At 43.4% G+C, this 21,995-nt stretch overlaps 1 protein-coding gene across 11 annotated transcripts in view; it reads left to right on the top strand.

Moving 5' to 3' along the window:
- The window catches only part of TRIP12 (thyroid hormone receptor interactor 12), a 150,797-nt gene that overhangs the window by 24,983 nt on the left and 103,819 nt on the right, over positions 1-21,995 (top strand). For 8 of the 11 annotated variants that reach the window (XM_073359825.1, XM_073359832.2, XM_073359821.2 and 5 more), the window contains exon 2: positions 13,948-14,094. In XM_073359825.1, coding sequence (XP_073215926.1) covers positions 13,997-14,094 — 98 coding nt within the window. In that variant the 5' untranslated portion in view covers positions 13,948-13,996. Of the gene's footprint in view, positions 1-8,422; positions 8,447-9,598; positions 9,830-13,534; positions 13,630-13,947; positions 14,095-21,995 lie in introns of those variants that run through there. The other 3 variants (XM_073359824.2, XM_073359823.1, XM_073359822.2) reach the window with 3 other exon arrangements.

Genomic DNA, 21,995 nt, shown 5'->3' on the forward strand with positions numbered 1-21,995 from the left:
CTCTTTTGACTACTAAAGGGAGGTAAAAGGCTAGTGTCCTCACCACCCTTTCTTTTTTGCTCTTCCTTTGAGTATGCATACGTTTTTGGCTTCCAACTCCATTATTGCTGGCTATGAGAAGGAATACCAAAGCCCTGGACAGAAGGTGCTGCTGCTTGCAGAGTACTTGATTTGCATCTCTTGAGAGCAGAGATGACTTCTTACTTCAAGCACGTTTTAGCTTACATGGAGATGAAAAAATGGCCTAGAACATCTACACTAGGATTTCCACTGCTGCTAACTCAGTTCAGTTGAATTGGTGGAAGCATTATTGGAACTCTGAAATTACCTAGTATATTTTTTGTTTTAGAGCATAAATGTATACTTATGTCTCTGCTCCTGCATCTAGCAGCTTCCTAGCAGTGAACAGCAAGGTTCAAATACAAAAAATTCTATCTTACTCAGCTGCAAGTGGTCCTGATCTGCAGAAGAATTTTCCTAGGTCACATGTCTGCATGGGACAGTACTACTTTCCTTAAGCCAAGCTGGTTCTCTGCAGTTTAAGGCAGGAAAAGTAAACTAAACGCTACCGGCTTAGCTTCTAGACTCAAAGTTTAGAGTGTATTATTCCTCTTTTGTAAAAACACTTTCGTACTACTGAGATGGCTTGAATGCTTGTGAGCATTGTTGTCTGAAGCTTGACTGTTGCATTTTAATTTGCACATGCAAAATATCTGAATGGGTGGAAAAGAACAAGTTCCAATTCTACTGAATATTAGTTGATTAAATATTTAGGTTATTGTGCTTTTAGTAGCTTTGAAATTTTATTCTGGACTTGGCATGTTTACTGATTGCGGGACAGTTTGTGTTGAAATAACTAGTAGAAATATTTCTGAAGTATAAACTACTCTTATACAGATAACTAGTTGTGGTGTAGGAATATGTATAGGGGAATTCTTATTAGCGCACTATCTAAAAGAGTTGAAAGACTTTGGAGGTTCTAGCAGATGTTTCTTCAATGTCAATATATTCAATTTGCTGTTGAAAACTGTATGAAAAGTGCTAGCAAACAGGAAACTCCTCCCAGTCAATCCAGGTCAGAAGGTGTCCTGGTAAAACTCCACCCTTTCATAAGCTAGTTGTATTAGTTTAAGGATGCTTTAACTTTTTCAAGGATTTGTTTCTTACAAATGCCACCTTCTTTCTTGTGCTGAAATCTCCATAAATCAGGGATAGATGGGGCAATGAGTCTAGTCTTGTAAATAAATGTGTAATTTTAAACTAAGTGAGAACATAATTTCAGATACTGAAGTACCACAAGTTTGTCTTATACTTAATCTTCATTTGTATATGAGTGCATGATTTCTGCTCTTCCTCTTTTTTTTTTTTTTAAAGGTAGGGTGAAGACCTTTCTGGTGCAGCGTGGTCCAAACAGCAGCATAAAACTCTGTGTATTCTCTGTGCTTTAGATCGGACTGGTGGTTGGGGTGGGGTTGTCCTCTCTCCTTTCTGCTTCCGACGAGGACTGTCAAGTGATTAAAAAAATTAATTGTGCGGTTAGACTGTAGAATACCATTTATTTAAATATTTTTGGATGTTTTCTACATTTTCAAATATATTGATTTAAATTACAACACAGAATACAAGGTGTACAGTGCTCACTTTATATTTTTATTACAAATATTTGCAGTGTAAATATTATAAGTAAGTTTTTCAATTCACCTCATACAAGTACTGTAGTACAATCTCTTTATCATGGAAGTTGAACTTACAAATGTAGAATATGTACAAAAAAACCTGCATTCAAAAATAAACTTAAAACTGTAGACCCTGAGAGTCCAATCGGTCCTACTTCTTCAGCCAACTGCTAAGAGAAACAAGTTTGTTTACATTTATGGGAGATAATGCTGCTCACTTCTTAATTATGTCCCCTGAAAGTGACAGCAGGCATTTGCATGGCACTGTTGTAGCTGGCGTCACAAGATAGTTACTTGCCAAATGCACTAAAAATTCATATGCCTCTTCATGCTTCGGCCATCATTCCAGAGGACATGCTTCCATGCTGATGACGCTCGTTAAAAAATAACGTGTTAATTAAATTTGTGACTGAACTCCTTGAGGAAAATTGTATGTCTCCTGCTCTGTTTAACCCACATTCTGCCTTATATTTCATGTTATAGCCGTCTCAGATGATGACCCAGCATGTTGTGTCGCCTCCCCCACCCCCCGAAAACTTTCACTGCAAATTTAATAAAATGCAAAGAAGATACCAATTTCTAAAGATAGCTACAGTATTCAATCCAAGATTTAAGAATCTGGAGTGCTTTCCAAAATCTGAAAGGGATGAGGTGTGGAGCATGCTTTCAGAAGTCTTAAAAGAGCAACACTCTGATGCAGAAGCTACAGAACCCAAAACATCAAAAAAGAAAATCCGCCTTCTGCTGGTGGAATCTGACTCAAATGATGAAAATGAACATGTATTGGTCTGCCCTCCTTTGGATAATTATCGAACAGAACCTGTCGTCAGCATGGACGCATGTCCTCTACAGTGGTGGTTGAAGCATCAAGGGACACATGAATCTTTAGTGCATCTGGCATGTAATTATCTTGTGACTCCAGCTACAATGGTGCCATGCAAATGCCTGTTCACTTTCAGGTGACATTATAATTAAGTGAGCAGCATTATCTCCTGCAAATATAAACAAACTTGTTTGTCTGAGTGATTGGCTGAACAAGAAATCAGGAGGAAGTGGACTTGTAGGCTCTGAAGTTTTTACATTGTTTTGGTTTTGAGTGCAGTGATGTAACAAACTACATTTGTAAGTAGCACTTTCAGGATAAAGAGATTGCACTACAGTACTTGTATGAGGTGAATTGAAACACTTTTATGTAAAATTTTTACAGTGCAAATATTTGTAATATAAAGTGAGCACCGTACACCTTGTATTCTGTGTTGTAATTGAAATCGATACATTTGCAAATGTAGGGGAAAAATGCAAAAATATAACATTTCAATTGGTCTGTTGGTTTAACAGTGCCATTAATCTTTTTAAAACTCATTCAATCTTTTAAAATTTGAGTTAACTCATGATTAATTGACAGCCCTACTTCCAACTCTTCCCACTTTTTTTCTCCTCTCTTTTGAACAGCACTGAATCACTCTTCTTTCCACTCCTTCTCCATGCTGCTGTTTACCATCCACCCAACTTCCTATGAGCCTTCCTCTCTGATTTCAGCTGCTGGTCTCTTCTCTCCTCAGTCTCCCATATTTGTCCTCTGTGATGTCAACTTCCATGTTCGATGACTCATCCAACCATGTGGCTCATGTTTCCTCTCCCTCATCTTGTCATTTTTTGATTTGCTCCTACCTGCTTCAACTCTCCCACTCATCCAATCAGCCATTCCTTTGACTTTATTTTCACCAAGCACTGCTCTTTCATTAACCCTTTCCTCTCTATCTTCTCTTCCATTTCTTCCACTGATAAGGTGGTTGTTTCTCTCCATGCTTCATCCTTTTTGCTCTTTTCTCCCATTGCAAGGTCTAATTTGTCAACTTCCAGCTCAGCCTTACTCCAACTCCTGTATTATATAATTTCACTTTTGTCAGAGATCCTCTGCAGCACTTCTTGACGAGGCTGATTTGTTCATCACAAGTTCATTCTCTCCTCCTTAATTTTTGCCAACATAATTGAATTCCCTGTCTGCAATCCTAGTTATATTCTCACACCTTTGACTAATTCCTCAAACGACAGGATTTTTCAGATTTCTTCCAAGAGAAAATGACACGTTTCCTCCTTCCTCAGCTCTTACTTTCTCTGTCAAGTTCAGAAGTCTCCTCTGCTCTCTTCTTTTAACCACTTCAGTTCCAGTGACCCTGGCCCATCTCCTGGTAGTCCTCACACTCACTCTTGTCCTTTCCCATACATTTCTCTTTAGCCTCTCACTTTCCTCTGGGTCTTCCTTCACAGTACAAATATGGTCTAGTTGCTTCAGTCTTAAAAATACCATTGCTCTGCTTGCCTCTCCAACTATGTCCGTTCTCATTTTCATCTCTATAATCATTAACTACACTGTTTGCATTGTTGTCTGCAGTTCCTCTTCTACCCCTTTCATGTCTCTGTCTCTCAAATGATCTCTTACTAGTCATAGATCGGTCGGCTGCCTTCAGCCATTGACCATGCTTGTCTTAAAACTGTCCTTCCTTGGCTTCCAGTACTCTGGCCTCTCTAACTACTCCTTCAGCATGTTGATAGGAAAATCCCCTATCTTCCCCAGCTCTGTGTGTGGGTTCTCTCCACACGTGGATAATCTCATCTGCAGACAAATTCAGTATAGTCTCTATGCTGAGAACTTGCAGATATACCTTTCTACTCCATACCTGTTTCCTTCTGTCCAAACTAAAAACAGATTTTCTCTCTGACATATCCATGTGAATGTTGAAGCAATCACTTATCTTCAAACAGGCTAACACAGAGCTCTTAATCCTTCCTCGCTCTGCCAAACCCTTTTCATTACCTCCTTTCTCAATCACTGTGGACATTGCCATACTACCTGTTGTTCAGGCCAGTAACATGGGTATTCTCTCTGTCTAGGACCTCTTTAGGGTGTCCCCTTTAGACATAAGCTGTGTAACAGGATCTAGTCAAGTCTTGCAGATGCTTTCCACATAACACTTCTAAGATATGTGGCTTTCCCTGTGTATCCACACAGCTAAAACTCATCCAGGTTCTCATCTTGCATCTTGATTACTGCAACATCGCTTTTTCTCTGGCCTTGACAGAAGTATTTTTTCCTCTCATCCATTCAGAATGCTGCTTCATAGACCATTCTCCTAGCCTGTCATTTTGATCAGGTCTTTTGATCATGCATTTTGATCTTTGCATCCCTATTTGCGACTGTTTGTGCTTCCTACTTTTTGAAACTTTAGGGTTTCTACTTTGCTTGGTTGGGAGGAGAAGAGAAGTGGCTTTGAAGTTGTTCCTTTTGCGGGTTTGGGGTTGGGAAAAGCCAATGTTGTCCTTAAGAAGGATGAGGAATTATTTTCGCTCTTTAGTAGTGGATAATGGGTGAAGGGTATTGCTTGTCAATATCCAAGTTGTGTGGAGGTAGGAAAACGTGTTCATCCACAAAAACTTCTTCTCATTCTGGAAGCAAATTACTTTTAAGAAGTATCAGACCTTTCCAAGTGAAGGTGAAAAGTTACTACTTGATAGTTTTTAGGTTGGCCTTGTTTTTTACACTTTTTCTCAAGAGATTAACTGTATTGACAGATTCCTTCTAACAGTTAACATTTAGGGTGTATTGGTATCCATGTAATAAGCAAATATAATGGGTAAATAAGGTTTTTAGAATATGTAATCTTACATGCATTTTTCCTCTAAGGTTTTATGAAGTGCAAGTGCTGTGAAATTTTTTCCGAAACTACTGCTCACTTCCATATTTCTAAATGTTTAATTGTAACATTTCTTGGTATCATGTAGAGGCAACCTCAACTGGTTGTTTGAATTTCTTTTATAAAGCCAGACAGCTATGAGGATGTTTCCCCTATAATCTCTTCTACTTGCTTTAATGACTAAAATAGTGGACCTTTTTTTTTTTTTGTTGTTGTCATACTGCTTTGTCCTGTTGCCGTGGAGCCAGCACAGCTAAGAGAATGAGGCCAGGTCTATACTACAGACCTATATCAGTATAGCTACATGGCTCAGGGGTGTGAGAAATCGACACCTCCAGTGACTTATGTCGGTATAACTAACTCCCATTGACCTAGCACTGTCTACATGGGGGAGCATTTCCCTTCGACATGGTTATCGCCTCATGGTGAGTTGGATTAACTACGCTGAGGGGAAAAGCTCTCCTGTGTAGTAGTGTATTCACTAAAGCCTTACAGCCGTACAGCTGCACTAGTGCACTAGTGCAGCTGTACGTGAAGACAAGCCCTCAGTTGAGAGTATATTCTTTTTTCTAAAATGGACCATAATAAATATTTGTTAATGTGCAGTCAGTTACATATATGCAGACCTGTTTCACACAATAAAATTGCACAAGTGTCAGGCATAATTTAATCTGCTGACGTTATTTGTGGCTATTTGAAAGGGACTTGGGCTTAATTTGTCACAGGATGTTTATGGGGCATGCCAGTTCTCTTTGCTGCTCCCCCCTCCCCCCCATGCTGACTACTTTACTTGGATTGCATAGATATTGTTGAAATAATGCATGTGGAACCCTACAATACCATTTTCAGGGTTATTCAGTTTAACAAATTTTCTGAAATTAATTTTTTTTTCTCGTTAGTAGGGATTCAGTTGAGGTCTTAAAGCAGGCCTTGATATCTAAAAACATATCTAGTTGATCACATCAGTTGAACAATGTACTGCAAGCTAACCATAAAAATGCAAGTCAAATTTGACTGTTTGGCAGCAAAATTGGAAAGGAGGACTTGCCTTGAATGTCTATTTCAAAACGTGTTGCATCATATGAAACCTAAATGAACTCAATTCACTTGCTGAAATTGGATGCACAATACTGTGAGCACTGTGGATTGTGTAGTGATGTCTCTGCATATTTTGCTATTGTCGTTTGGTTGGTGGTGGTTTGTTGAAGCTTGTAATTCCTTCCTTTAACCAAAATGTTGAAGAATTTAAAAAAAACAAAGTAAGCCTTAAGCTGCAGAACTAATTTGGTATAGTAACATGTTACAGGGCTTTGATTATCCTGAGTTAGCATGTGTGGCTTTTTGTTTTTTGTCTGTCTTCCCATGGCATTTCAGGCTTATTCAGTATTAAGATGCTTGTGTAATAAATCCATACAATTTCTGTTTTTAAAATGACCTTTTCATGTTGACACTAGTAAGGTATTGTCTGCTTCAGCTAGCTTCTCAGGATCAGTTTTGCCGAGTATAAACCAGATTGAGTGGCTGGGAGTTTGAATGTCTGCCATTGCGTTGACTGACGGGACATAGGCTCTCCTGTTTCTATGACTGTAGAACTAATTAAGGATTTAAAAAAAAATCCTTATGATCTTGGAGTTAGAAATACTTCTCTAACAGTTCCAGCTACAACAGCTCATCCATTATGTTAAGCACAGTAACTGGGAATGGAAAGGCATATCACTTGATATGAAATCCCCCTCTTTCTATGCTAGGCTGAACATATGTTGGTGTACCCTGGAATATCCCCCAAACGCTTCACCAGCAGAGAAACAATTTGTCATGCTTCCTATTTAGGAAACTTACTGGCTTATTTCCACCTGCTGGAGAAAGGAAACCATTTGTTGCTTAGTATAGCCTAAAGTGAAATTGTTGAAAGGGACTAATCTTTCTCCCTTCTCTAAACTTGTAAAGAAGTTACTTTGAAGGAGGTGGCCTTCTGGTAAGCAATAGTCCTACTACATACTTGACAGCAGAATGAGGTGGCCTGATTGCTAATCATGCTCTTGAGTCAACCCTTGTCAAAAGTGATAATTGGAGAGGTCTGCTGGCTCTGCTTAATGTAGATCTGTTGGTCATACATGAGCACTAAGTAGAAACTGCTTGTGTAGTCCAGCTGGGACTACCAGTGAGGCTTTAATCTGCTTGCAATTGTTGGGTTTGTCAGGCCCCTACGGGCACCAGGTCTTGTCCAGGAGCAGTACTGGTGAAATGGTGGACTCCACATAGTGGTACCATAACATCTCTGCATCCAGAACTTGGTGTTTGCTTATTCTACCCTACTAACCATTTTGTGTGTTTTTTTTTTTTGTTTTTTTTTTAGACTTTTGGCATGAGTATGTGTGATAAATATGGTCTCCATGATCTTCTCTGGCCTTTCATAAACAGAACCTAGCTGGCAGTTGAGCAACAAAGTACTGTTCTCCTTCTCATGCTCCAACTGCAGGTAACCTTTGACAGAGACTAAGGGGGAAGGTCAGTGGTGAGATCGAGTTCTGCGTGACAGACATGCATAAAGCCAGAGTTCAGACACAGTCGCTCTTTTGAGGCTCATCTTTGCCCAGCAGCTGTCATTGGAGACACATTCTTGGCAGATATTCTTTTAGTCCACCTGAAGCACACTAAATTAGTAGTAGCAATGGTCCACTGGCTTCAAATACAGCTAATGCTTGGCATTTAGGCACAGATCAATGTGAGTTAGGCATCTAAATTCATCTGAGGATCTGGATCTTAATGCTTTTACTAAGGGATATCAGAACACTTCAGTATAAGTACTAAAAACCATTTTACAGGTGGGGAAACTGACACAGTGGACAAGTCATGCAGTGGTTGAGTGATAGTTGTAGCAGAGCTCAGGTCTCCAGACTCTGTCCCATGCTGTAACTGCTGGAACTCACCTGCCTATATCTTGGCACCTTTTATTGCTACCCTTCCTATCATATCTGGCCTCTTGAAATGTCATTGCCTGGGAATCACTGTTCCAACTCCTGCCAGGGGCAGGAGGGCAGTTTGGGTGCCAGACTTGTTAAATGTCTTCAAAAGGTATGTGGTGGGAAGTGCTTGAAACATTATACACTGTCCTCTCAAGTTCAAGACTGTTAAGGACCTTGTATGTGAAAGCAAAATAGCTATGGACCAGTACTTCGGCATTAAGCAGCAATGGGATATTTCTTCTGTATGAAAAAGGCAAGCCAGTGAAACCTTGCCTAATATTCTGTTGCAAATAATGGGTATTGAACATACACAATCTTAGCAGTTCACTTGATGTATGTAATGTCTATAACTTTACATGTTAAATCAGCACCCTGCTGATGTAATTTGAACAAACTTTGTTAAAATTACATGTCATAGTAGCTATAAACAAGAAAGCTAAGCTGTGCCTTGTAGGCATCTAAATAAGGGAAGAACGCTTACAGTACTGTCTGTGTGGGGCTTGTTCTTGAAAAGATAAAGGAATTCAGTGGATGAGAAGGGTCTCAGATTTACTTATGAATCTAACCACTTCTGAATAAGAAAAGTACTGAAATTGCATGATGGAATTCTAGGACAGTGTGTTTCAAAGTGCAAGTCGTGACCCAGTACTGGGTCACCTTGCTCAGCACCCAGGGACCCTAGCAGTTCTGGTCAGCACTGCCGACCGGGACGTTAAGTCTCGTCAGTGGTGCTGCCCAGCTAAGGCAGGCTAGTGCCTACCTGTTCCAACACTGCGCTGCCCCCTGGAAGAGGCCAGCAGCGGGTCTGGCTTCGAGGCAGGGGGCCACGGGGCTCTGTGCGCTGCCCCCATCCTGAGCACTGACTTTGCATTCCCATTGGCTGGTTCCCACCGATGGAAGCTGGGCAGGGGCAGTGTCTGTGGGTGACAGCTGTGCAGAGCCACTTGCGTGCACCTCTGCCTAGGAGCCGGACCTGCTGCTGGCCCTTTCTGGGGCACAGTGCGGTGTGCAGCACCAGGACAGCTGTGAAGCCTGCCTCTGCACCCTGGCTGCACTGCTGACTAGGAGCCGCCGGAGATAAGTCCACACTCCAATCCCGGGCCTTAAGCCCCGCCCCCCCCCAATCTGGAACCCCTTCCTGCATCCCAAACCCACCCATCCCTCTGCACCCAGAGCCCTGATTCCCCTCCCACACCCTAAACCCCTCATCCCCCAGTTCTGTTGGATCACAGGCAATTTTCTAAAACTGGGTCCCCAGAATAAAAGTTTAAAAACCACTACTCTAGGAGAATTGGAATAGAATCCTGGGCTCCCAGGTGCAAGGATGTGGAGGACCCCTTCTTCTATAATAAATCTTGGCACTCCTTAATTAGGTCTCCTCTTCAGCAGACACAACTACTGAATCCTCCAACTGGAGACCTGAGGAGGAAATGTTGATCATGGAGACTAAAAACTGATGTGAAAGTTCCCTGCACTTGCTCATCAACTAAAGGTCTCTGATTATACGGGGAACACAATAGTTTTGGGTCAGAGCAAAATAACATGAACAAAAGGAAATCTTGAGTATAACACTTGAGCAGTAACACTGAGGTCTTAGATTGTATCTGTCTAAACTCAGAGTATGAGCCTATCCTGAGATCCTGAAACAGCTATTAAATAAGTATAGGAGATGGTAGCAGTTCAGTGGAAGAAATGTCCCTAGATATGTATGCTTGTTTTGTTTATATTTGAGCTTAACTACTTAGAAAAATCCCATATGCTATGCTGGATAATTAGGGGGGTGGGTCACAAAGCTGCACAAAATTCTGAGGCAAACTAGAAGCAGTGAGACAGGATTACAGTTAGAAATCTTAAAAACCAATTATTTATCTGAACTCCAAAAATGCACCACACCATGAAAATATCAGCACACATTTGAACTTCAGTGGTAGTAAATATCACTTGCAGGTGGGAGTCTCTTTGGACTGATTTGGTTTAGGGATCCATGTACAGTGAGCAACATGAGGGACAGAATGAGGATAAACATTGTTTTAGAATTGGGAGTAGGCAGAGGCTTGCAAGAAAAAATAGCTATCCTCCCAGGCTTTCTAGGTAGAGTGGAGCTCCACTTCTCTGGGTCTGAATTGCCTTCTCCTGTTCCATATCTTCTAAGCTATTTGGAATGGAATTCTTCCTCTGTGACATCCAGCTTTTTCAATTTGAGAGCCAAAACATTGACTCTGATTTTTGAAATTCTTCCTACATAAAACATTTTCATTGGTGTTTGCGGTGGGGTCGTAGCCGTCTTTGTCCCAGTATATGCAAGAGAGAAGGTGGGTGAGGTAGAATTTTATTTTTCTTTTTTGGATTAGTTTCTGTTGGTGAAAGAGACAAGGCAAGAGGACTGTTTAAGGAATTGTTACCTCCTGCAACAGATGCCAGAGTCCTGTTCCAACCACAGCATTGTTCCACTGCCTAGCAGAAATCTGGGTGCTTGCAAGTCAGTTTGTGGTGAAGGAGTAATTAGTGACCTGAATCAGAATATATGCTGAGAGAATCATGCCCTATTTTTACTTGTGCATGTGCATGCATGTCTGGCCATCTCATTCCAGGACGTGTACAACTTTCAGTGCAATTGCTTCTTGCAGGAACTTTAGGCCAATGCCACTGCCTGATTCCAGAAAGCAACTCTGCTTCAGAATTTGATACTAGCCCAGGGGTAGGAAGCACACTTCTGCTGATGCTGTTCCTTCTCCTAAAAGATGGCTCTACTAAAAAAACTTGGGCATAATTTAAATTACCAACAACATATTTTAAGAATCAATACCAGTATTAAACCTCAAGAGATCCAAAAAAAAAAAAAATCATGATTTTTGAAGGGAGCCGAAGACGACTACTGCAGGAAAGGGAGGGTGGCATTTTAATTTTTTGCAACTCCACCTGCACATCTCCTGTGTGAGACAAATATTGTTGTCCACTCTCCCAAACTTTTTGGGTTATGGCCATTCTTGCCCCTGCATCTGCCTGTCTGCTCCCCAGCAGTTCTGCTCCAACTGTCATCAGCACACTCTCCCAACCTCACCTCTACTCTCTTCGGTTCCTGACTCCACTCCCAGGCCAGAGGGCACACTGTTCCTAGGCTGGGTATTGCATGGGGGAGGGATGGGGGGCAGAAGAACTGTCCTGTTCATGTTGCTCCCTTTTTACCCCTCCTCCTCCTCCTATGAGAATGGCTTTGGGTTGCTGTGAGGAGGAAGAGTGCAAGAGGTCTGCCTACAGCAGCTTTGATTGCCCCACCTCCTGGGTGGATTAACCAGACAGGTGGTCATGGAGAAGGCTAAATTCTCTGGGTTGGAGCATCTCATGTCACTGAAAAACTGGCTCCAGTCTAGCTCCTACCAGAATCCTCTCTTGATTGGGACGGGACCACCAGAGTTGGCAACACTGCAATACTTGCTCACTCGCTGAGCAAAAACATAACAGAACCACCTGCTAGTGCCTTCCATAACAGTATATTCCATTTCTCTGGGATTCCTGCAATCTAGATCTCAAGCAGCCTTGCCTCTATGCATTTTAATTTCACTTGATATCCCCCCCCGGTAGGGAGAATTTTTACTCTCTATGTAAGTAGATAATGTTAATGAAATGGCTGTGGACAAAATGTACTTTTAGTGCACAGGCTGCCAGAAGAAATTCTGTCACCATTTAGTCATGTAGCTGGAAATCTTATACAATCTCTCCCATGAAGAACAGCTCAGGTCTGTGGGGTGGCTGTTTTTTTGTTTTTTTTTCCCTTCTTGCAGAGGAGGGGGAATGCATCAGAGCTATGCTTCTGAAGGGAAACTTGTACATTAGTTGAATACTGTACAGTTGACCTACTGTGACTTGGCAAATGCTTCAAATGAAAGATTAGTTGACTTCAGTCTGTGTAGAGCTGGTGCTTCTGGGAAAACCAGTGTGGTGGTTCTCTTGCAGATTATCTCTAATATTGTGAGGTGGGGAATAATGTAGGCATCCTGTGCCTAATGCTAATCCCAGTCTGAGTTCTACAGAGACTCCGCAATATGCTGCAGCTGCACTAACAGACAAGAGCATCTAGTATTAGTCTTCCACTAGTCTAGCATCGTGATCACATTACAATGCAACATTGAAATCTAGATCTTGCAAAATCCATGTGAGCAGTTGTGATATCCTAGGGAAGAGATGGCAAAAGCCTGTGAAGGCGTTGGGAACATTAGTGTTATCTAACAGGCATGAGAAATCTAACTGGTCAACTTGTCGGATCCACGAGGACTAATGTTGGAATGACATGCCAAACACTACTTTTAATAATCTCTAGTACTGGTTTTGGATATCTGCTATTCAAAATACCTCTCACTAATATATGAGAAAACACAAGCTTTTAAAATGACTTCAGTGGCTGCACTAAGTGCTGAGCTATGCTTCAGCTCTCAAAATGTGAGCTAAAAATTCCCCTTAAATTATCACTACTTTAATATCTGTTTTAACAGATACTGCAGTCCAAGTGGTGGTTCAAAGTTGTAACACTTTGGACCTTATCCAGTTCCCCTGTCCTCTTTTTACTTTCATTTCAGTAATGCTGTATTCTTTGTTGCAGCTGTTTTTTACCTGCAAATCCCCTTTTTGATTTTTTTAAAATTATGGATTGAGTCATAAATAAAAATAGGTTTACTGACCACAGTTCAATTGCTATCGGCTTGCCTACATAAACACAAAATAGCATAATTTGCTACAATGAGGTGGTACTCTTTCTCTGCTTAGGAACTGAGCAAGCATACATCTCGAAATACCTTTCTATCCAAGGATATTGGCAGGACAGTATGGGGTCTTGTCATTGGCAAAGCAATATTTAGAAAGTCACAAGGTATCTGTGAGAAAGTTGTAGGCCTCCCAAGATTAAGAAATATAAAGGCATCATGTACCTATTTTACTTCAATAAGTGTTACTTGAGTTGATTATCTTAAGGTAACTTTTTTTCTCTAGCAATTGTTGGGAGCACTGAATTTACGACTTTAAAAACAGATTAGATTTCATCTGATTTTTGAACAAGAATTTCTGGCTGATGACTGCATCTCGTATGCTGAATGGTTATATGTTTATGTAATTCACACATGTATGCAGAAGTTTAACATTTTCAACTACTGTACTTTTAAAGCATCTCTTTTTCCTCTTTAATCTTGTGCATCCCTTCTCTCAGGAATTGGCAGCAATACAACTGTGCCACCTCCCTCCATAAGGAAGTGTACAGTTTCTTGGACACTTGTTTAGTTGTCAACTTAATAGTGTATGTAGGTATGTACCACTAAAAAGAATGGATTTCTCCCTAAATATATTTACAAATGCTGTGGGTTTTAAACAGTCCGTATCCTATGTCTTTCCACAAAAGCATTTAGTTTGTGATGCTTTTTTCTAGAAAAATCTCTAATATAGAATGTCATGTTGGCTAAATAACCTCATTATTGCTCAGTGTATATTGGTTATCTTTTAGAGTATCCCTTGACTTGGAACAGACTTAAGCCTTCCATGAAGATACTTTTCTTTCTTAATACAGTATCTTCAGGAATCCTTTTCTGTGTCTGATCTAAGTGTATTGACTTTTTTTTCTTACAGTGAATGGTAGTGTCTAGAAAGGGTATGTCCCTTCAGGAGAGAGGTGCCAATGTCCAACCGGCCTAATAACAATCCAGGGGGGTCACTGCGACGTTCACAGAGGAACACTGCCGGGGCCCAACCACAAGACGACACAGTAGGAGGAAGGTAAGATCACGATTACCTACAAGTATATTTGAAAATCTCTGAACAAAAGGCATATATTAGTATGTAAATACAGTATGACTTGATGCTATTAAATTCAGTCTAAGTTCTGTAATCCTAATAAGTGGAATTGCTGCGACTTCATTAATGTGTTTTCATCAAATTACAGCTGCAGTGCTGTTGTAGGCTGAAATGATCAGGTGAAGTGTAAAATATGTAATCTGGTTATGTAATCTTCCAGCTAGCATGAAATCTAGACACAGAATGTGGAAAATTAAATAATTTCTTCTCGTGAGCCACATAGCCCAAGAGTGATTGTGAACTCCCAAAAAACAAAATCCGTCCAGACTACCCCGAAATGGGATTTATTTACATATCTCCATTACAGCAAGTAGACAGTGTAAACACCATTTCAGGTTAACTGACTCCTTTTAAATGGGACAAGTGACTGACATGTTTTCTCTTTTACAAAGTGAAAACAACTACTTGTATCGTGTCAAAGCATTTTGTGTGACGAGGCCTGTTTGATCTCAAATTAGATATTTTGCTGCTTGATTAGTTTCTCAAAACACCTCCTGTATTTAAGAGACAACATACAAAACTGACTAACAAGAGGACTGCTGCCTTGTGCTGTACACACAGGAAGAGTTTTTCTTGGTAGTCAAGGAGGCATTTGGCCACGCTTTGGTCCACTAATGCTAGTTTTAGTCTATCCATTGATATAAATAGCAGTACAGTCACAACTGTTCCTCGGTTTTCTCTTGCCACCAGTGGCAGTCAGATGAAACAAGCAGTGTCTGCCCACTACCTTTAGCAGAATTCACTTCTTGTAGTTGGGGATCTTGAAAGGAGTAAACCTCTAATTTATTGTACCTTGGGGGGGAAAAAAAACCATTTTCCTCAGCACTTTATGCCACCATTTTGGCCTAGAATGGTGGATTCAAAGCTCTAAGTTTCAAAACTTGCCTGCCCTGCAACAGTCTTATTCCACATTCAGATGGCCATAGTCTGCTGTCTTGGTGAGAGCAGTGTGTGAGACTGTTGCTTGGTTAGCTGTTCCTTTTTGACCAGGACAAGAAAATCCAGGTTCACTTTGTTCAAGATGCAACTTGAACCACCAGTAAGGCACTTTGGACTCCAAGGAACAAGAATCTGTCTTCAAGGTAGAACTGGTCTTAAGTTCTAGTCAGCCATTGTCTTTGCCAGCACCACACAACACCCAGTGTTGGTGCCTGCATTCGTGCCACTGTTAGGCAAGGATTTGGGGCAGTTGTAAACCACCTTCTAAGCAATCACACTGGCAGCAAAGACCAGCATTGGCTCCTCACCAATGCAGGGGAGATCCAAACACCAAGCTGTAGAGACTTCTCAAACAGAGTCCCCTCTTCCATTCCTAAGACGCAATAGGGAGCACTAAGCTGGCTCATTCAACAAGGAGATGTGATGCTTTCTCAGTCTGTGGCTCTGTACTGAAAAGGTACAAGACCTTTTCAGTACCTATACCTGACCATTCTGGTGACCTTGAACCACAGGTATCAACATTGGTACTAGTACTGACATCAGCATGGATAATAGAAACCTTTAATGGTACAGGCTGATTTCAGTGTGCAAAGAGGTTGCTATGTTTCTGGCACTGATGTCCTAGTTATGGTTTCTTGGTACCTTTTTAAATTTAGAGTATCGCCTCTGCAGGGAGCTTACGCGTTGTCTCCTTCACCAGGGCACACTTTCTCCCCACTTTATCAGGGAAACTTCCTCTTTGATCACACTAATGAATGAGAGAGCCTCTCTGCAGAGCAGGGACTTGAATTTCAGAGCTCTGTCTCATCCTCTTCAGGCATGACAATGGCCTGGTCAGTCATATTGGAACCAGCTGTATCCCTATAATATTCCACCATGACCCTGTTCTATGTACTGGGGACCAACATCCAGGAGGTGCCCTGCATCCCATTGGTCAAAAACAATAGGAAGTTCTTCGAGTGCTTTCTCATGTCTGTTCCATTCTAGGTGTGTGCGAGACCACGTGCACAGTTTTTGGACATATTTGCTGTAGCGTATCAATAGGGCCTGCTGTGGTGCCCTCTGGAGCACTGCGCTCATGCGGTGGTATATCAGGTGCCACTGACCCTACGCCTCTCAGTTCCTTCTTACTGCCCGTGACGGTTGGTTGGAGCTCCTGATCTGTCTTAGCAAGAGCATTAGCGATTCTTCACTGTTCAGATCATTCTCCTTTTGAGATTAGTTGAGTGATTAGTTAGCTGTTAAGTGTTTGAATAGTAGGTTAGTAGTTAGAGTCCCGGCTGGGACTTTGTCCCAGAGCGGGGCATGCCCCATTTCCCAGGCTTCAAGCCATGTTCAGAGTGCAGCCAGCCGATGCCCATCAGTGACCCTCACGACAGCTGTTGCGACTCCCCCCGGAACGTGCATAGAAAAAGTGCCAGATCTGCAAAAACGTTCATTCCTGGACTCTGAGTGGGACGTTTGATTTAGGGCCCTCATGGAGGCTGATCTGCACCCAGCATCGGAGCCCTTGCACTCTGACTCCATGCCCAATACTTCAGCATTGGCATGAAGTGTTCCACCAGCAGCGGACTCTGCCCAGCGCTGTTCCCCCTCACCGGTACCAAAGAAGCAGTCTAAGCCGACTGGTCCACAGGCACCACACAAGAAGGGAACTTCAGGCAAAGGACCTGTGTTAGACCTCGTGCCCCCTGTGGAGGCTCTTAGGGATACCGCTATGGTCGGACCTCCTAGCCAAGGGAGGGACCTGCTTCCGACTCCAGGGGTAGGGGTACTGGCCCATCACAGGACCATCTGCGCGTGAAGTGGGCCCAGTGGCCAAAGAACAGTTAGGCCAACCTGGCCGTATGGCGGATCCTGCCAAGACACTGGTACTGACTATCAAGTCAATTATGGGACTGCCCCTGAAGGCAGTGGAGCGTTGCTGTCCCTGGACTGAAGGCGTTGTTCCCCTTGGCCAAGGATCCTGGTATCACAGCCTCGGTCTCCGGCCAGGAGGCCCAGATCTCTTGTGCCACAGTCCCCACCAACGAGAATGCATTGACATGGGACTCCGGAGTCACGACGCCAATCCCTGTATTCATGGTACTGTCAGTCCTCCCACCAGAGATCGCCAGGTACTGATTGCCATCGCCTTGCACATCTCCCAGGCATCAGTCCCCTCCAGTATGGGACTGTTCCTGGTCGTGGTACCAGTCACTGGGGTCCCAGTACCATTCTTTGGGCAGCCACCAGTCCTGGCTGCCTCCATACCAGTCACCAATGAGGGTCAGTTGAAAGACTCAGGCTTAGACAGCCCCACCCTGGTCACCAGAAGGACAGTGGTCTGGGTTGGAGGGCCGGTTCAGCCGCCGCGCCTCCCCACTCCCCCCCTCCCCCCAAAAGAATGAATAGTCTCCTCGGCAGGAACCCACCAAGACACTTGCACAGGCACCAGCATGTGATCAACAGCAATGGCCTGCCCAGCGGTACATCCTTGGAACCCTTGGGATGTACGTGTTATGCTGGCACCATGCTCCCACCACTCCTCCCAGGCTGCATTGGACAGGCTACCCCCAGTGCAGCTGGCACTGGAGTTGGGGCGTGCTGCAGAGTCCGAAGCAACTTCACAGGAGGCCCTGGAGGCCACAGAGAAGTTCCCAATTGAGCAAGGGGACACCACCCTCTAGCAATGCAGTTGTCCTTGTCCCCAGACGAGGTGGTGATGGGGCACTCACAAACCAATAGCAGAGGGTGGCTGCCAACCTGAATTTGGAGGTTGAGGAGGTAGCTGCGGAGTCGAACCGCTTCAGTGTCATCCTCTCCTTTGCCTCAGCCCTGGTCGCATGGCCCATTCACCCAGGAGTCCTGAAAATTGCCAAGTCTGTATGGCAGACCCCATCTTCCATTCTGCCCACAACCAAGAAGATGGAAAAGAAGTACTATGCAGCACATACATTCCATAGCCTCTCACCTCCCAGGGGCCAAAAATGCTTGGGCAGACCGCCTCAGCAGGACTTCCTTATCTCACCATAAGTGGTCCCCTCACCCAGTGGTGGTCAGTTCTACCTTCCACAAGTGGGCAACTCCCTGGATGGACCTATTTGCATCCAGGCAGAACAGGAAATGCCACTTTTTTTTTTCTGCTTGTTTCAGGGTATGGACAGAGGATCCCTGTCAGATGCCTTCCTGCTCCCATGGTCAGGGGCTCTGATGTATTCCTCCCCTCCGGTGCCATTGCTGACCAGGGTCCTCATGAAGATCAAGCAGGACAGATCTTCCATCCTCCTAGTGCCAGCATGGCCATGCCAACACTGGTTCAGCACTGCTGGACCTCTTGGTGGTGACCCCATTCCAGCTGCCGCTCAGAACCACAGTAGTCTTCTGGACCCAAACCTAGCCGCACCGCATCTGACAGCTTGGCTGCTGTGTGGCTAAATGTATAGGAGGGGCAGTGCTCAACCGAGGTCCAGAGAGTCCAGTTGAGAAGTAGAAATCCCTCCACCAAAGTGACCTACCTGGCCAAATGGAAGCCGTTCACCTGCTGGATGGCGGATAAAGCTGTTTGTCCTGAGTGAGCTTCATTGCAACTCATTTTAAACTACCTCCTGCATCTCAAGCACCAGGGCTTGTTGCTCTCCTAGATCAAAGTCCGTCTCACAGCCATCTCAGCCTTCCACCTGCCACTCGAGGGCAGGTCAGTTTTCTCTCAAGGTATCACTGCCAAATTCCTTAAGGGCCTGGAGAGCCTTTACTCACATACCAGGGATCTTGTTCCTCCCTAGGACTTGAATCTGGTGCTGTTGTGGCTCACAGGTCTCCCCTTCAAGCCTCTGGCTTCCTATTCTCTTCTGGAAGGTCACGTTCCTGGTTGTGGTGACGTCAGCCCGCCGGTTCCGAGGTGAGATTTGGGCACTCACCTCGGAACCTCCTTACACGGCCTTCAAGGACAAGGTCCAGTTAAGACTGCAGCCAGCCTTTCTTCCCAATGTAGTCTCTGTTTCATTTGAGCAAAGACATGTATTTACCAGTCTGGCTTCTTTCCAAAGCTGCGTAAGTCAGAGGAGGAGTGCAGGCTACAGGCCTTGGACATCAGGAGGGCTCTGGCCTTCTACATTGGCAGAACCAAACCATTCTGAAAGTCAATGCAATTATTTGTCTCTGTGGCCAACAGAACGAAAGGTCACCCTGTATCCGCTCAAATAATTTCTTGGATCACTGCTTGCATTCGCTTTGTTATGATCAAGCGAAGGTGCAGCCCCCAGTGATTTGTCACTGCCCACTCTACCAGGGTGCAGGCCTCTTTGGCAGCTTCTCTGGCCCAAGTGGCTATTCAGGACATCTGTAGGGCAGCCATCTGGTCATCGGTCCATACCTTTATGTCCCACTGTATGCTTAGCCAGCAGGCCCAGGATGATGCTGGCTTCAGTAGAACAGTACTGCAAGCCGCTAAGGTGTGAACACCAAGCCCACCTCCACAGATAATACTTGTGAGTCACCTAGAATGGAATTGATATGAGCAAGCACTCAAAGAAAAAAACTGTTTGTAACGGTGGTTCTTTGAGATGTTGCTCATGTCCGTTCAGCACCATTTGCCAGACCATTATCTCAATGAACAAGAACAGCTGGCAAAGGAGGAATAGGTTGGTCTTGAGCCTTTTGAGCAATGCCTTTCATCCCCTTCCAATGACCTGTCATATTCTCCTGATGTCACTTTCTTCGACTCCTGACTATGGAGGCTTCCAGGAGTTTCTGAAAGAACTTAGACCCTTGAAATAGAGACTTGGATGATGGAAGATAAAGATTACTAACTTTTTGATACTTCGCATTCTTCCACTCCTGCCAGAATACCACTACCAATTATTGAGGATGAACCAACTAATATCTGGTAACAGTGCTTGTAACTTTGTTCTCCACTCAGTACCCCAAAAGAGGTTGGACCAATCTTACACCTGCATAATACCAGATTCATTAGTGGTTTTTCCAGTCCATGAGAAGACTACAGTCTGAAAGGACCCCAGAAACAACGACCCTAAGAAATAATATCTTTTTAGAAGCAGCTTCTTGGTCAGCATCATTCCAGCTACAAATATCAATATATCAGGCCTTGTTTACAAAGTACCCTATCCAAGTTGGTAAAGTTAGCTTCTTTCTAGCCAATGTCCTTCAGGAATCCAGAGCAGAGTTGAAAACCATCAATGGCAAAGATTGAATTCTGCTGCAAAATCTCTACAGGCAGCTATGGATGCATCAGACACTGGCTAGGTCCGTGGCCACTGCAGTAATTATGCACACAGCATCATGGCTAAAAATCTGACATCCCTAGTGTGGTGGAAAGAACACTTGAGGACTCTACCCTTTAAGGTTACAAACCTATTAAGCACATGCACTGACCATGTGTTAAATTTCTTAAGATTACAGGGCTGCACTTAGCTCACTGCCCAGCTCCACTTGAACCCCAAATTACACACTTTGTAGATATCAAGGGAAAACCAGAGAAGATTCCCACCTACCTTTAGCAACTGTTCTGTGGGTTTCCGCCTAGAAAAAAGTTGTCATTCTCTCAGAGGTGGCAGTCGTTTTCCTCAGTTGCTGGCCAGTTTTCATCTGCTTCCAGGCAGCAGGTTTGAAGCAGGATCCATGCTCGGATAAGACCAGAGCCATTCTCATACCTAACATTGGGATGCTGGCTTTTACCCCTTTGTGCTTGGAGTGCAATGTTGACTGACAGATGGGTACTGGAAACTGTCAAGGCTAATTCCTCCAATTTCAGTTCTTGTCCCTACCTACCCCTCTTGCCTGTCACTCTTTAGGGACCCTACTCCATGAAAATCTTAAAAGAAATAGCTCCAGGCCAAGACAAGAAGCAATAAAAGAGGCTCCATATACTGGTATCTCCTTATTCTGCAGAAAAATAGGTGTCTTTGTCCTACTCTGTACCTAAGGAGACTGAGTATTGAACAAATATATGCAGTCTCAGACTGAGGCAAGCTTTGCCATCCTGAATCATCCCTTCAGGTTCAAGACTGGCTTGTAGCTCTTCCTCAAAGGCTTATACTTCCTGTGTGCCAGATGAATTGGAATATGGAAGTATCTGGGATTTATAGTAGGACCCAATTATTAAGAACATAAGAACTGCCATACTGGGTCAGAACAAAGGTCCGTCTAGCCCTGTATCCTGTCTTCCAACAGTGGCTGATACCAGGTGCCCTAGAGGGAATGAACAGAGCAGATAATCGTCAAGTGATCCATCCCCTGTTGCCCATTCCCAGTTTCTGGCAAACAAAGGCTGGGGACACCATCCCTGCCTATCCTGGCTAATAGCCCTATCCTCCCATGAACTTATCTAGTCTTGGCCTTCACTACATCCTCTGGCAAGGAGTTCCACAGGTTGACTGTGCATTGTGTGAAGAAATACTTCCTTTTGTTTGTTTTTTAAACTTGCTGCCTATTAATTTTCATTTGGTAATCCCTGGGCCCTGTGTTCTGAGAAGGAGTAATTTACACTTCCTTACTTCCTTAGACCTCTATCATATCCTCCGTTAGTCCTCTTTATTCCAAGTGCTACCAATACCATACAAAGCTCTACCATTTATGCTCTCCACAGCCCTGAGATAGGAAAGAAATGCCTAGTTATAGTGGCTACATATTTGAAGAGGTAGGGCATTCACATATACCCAAATCTATTTTGGATGGTCAAAGGCAAACTTCATCAGGACAGCTCTGATCTGTCCTTCACCTGTTCAGGCAGCTGGGCATCAAGGTAGATTACAAAAGTCTCCCAAGTGATTTGTTCATAGGAGTAGTTATCCACTCCAAATCTGCAAAAGTATGTGAACAGGTTTCACTCTATTCAGACAGTAGTTACCAATATCAAAAGGAATCCATCAACCACAGTAAGAACC

The sequence above is a fragment of the Lepidochelys kempii genome, chromosome 9 (genome assembly GCF_965140285.1).
Source record: "Lepidochelys kempii isolate rLepKem1 chromosome 9, rLepKem1.hap1, whole genome shotgun sequence".
In the NCBI taxonomy this organism is placed as follows: domain Eukaryota; kingdom Metazoa; phylum Chordata; order Testudines; family Cheloniidae; genus Lepidochelys; species Lepidochelys kempii.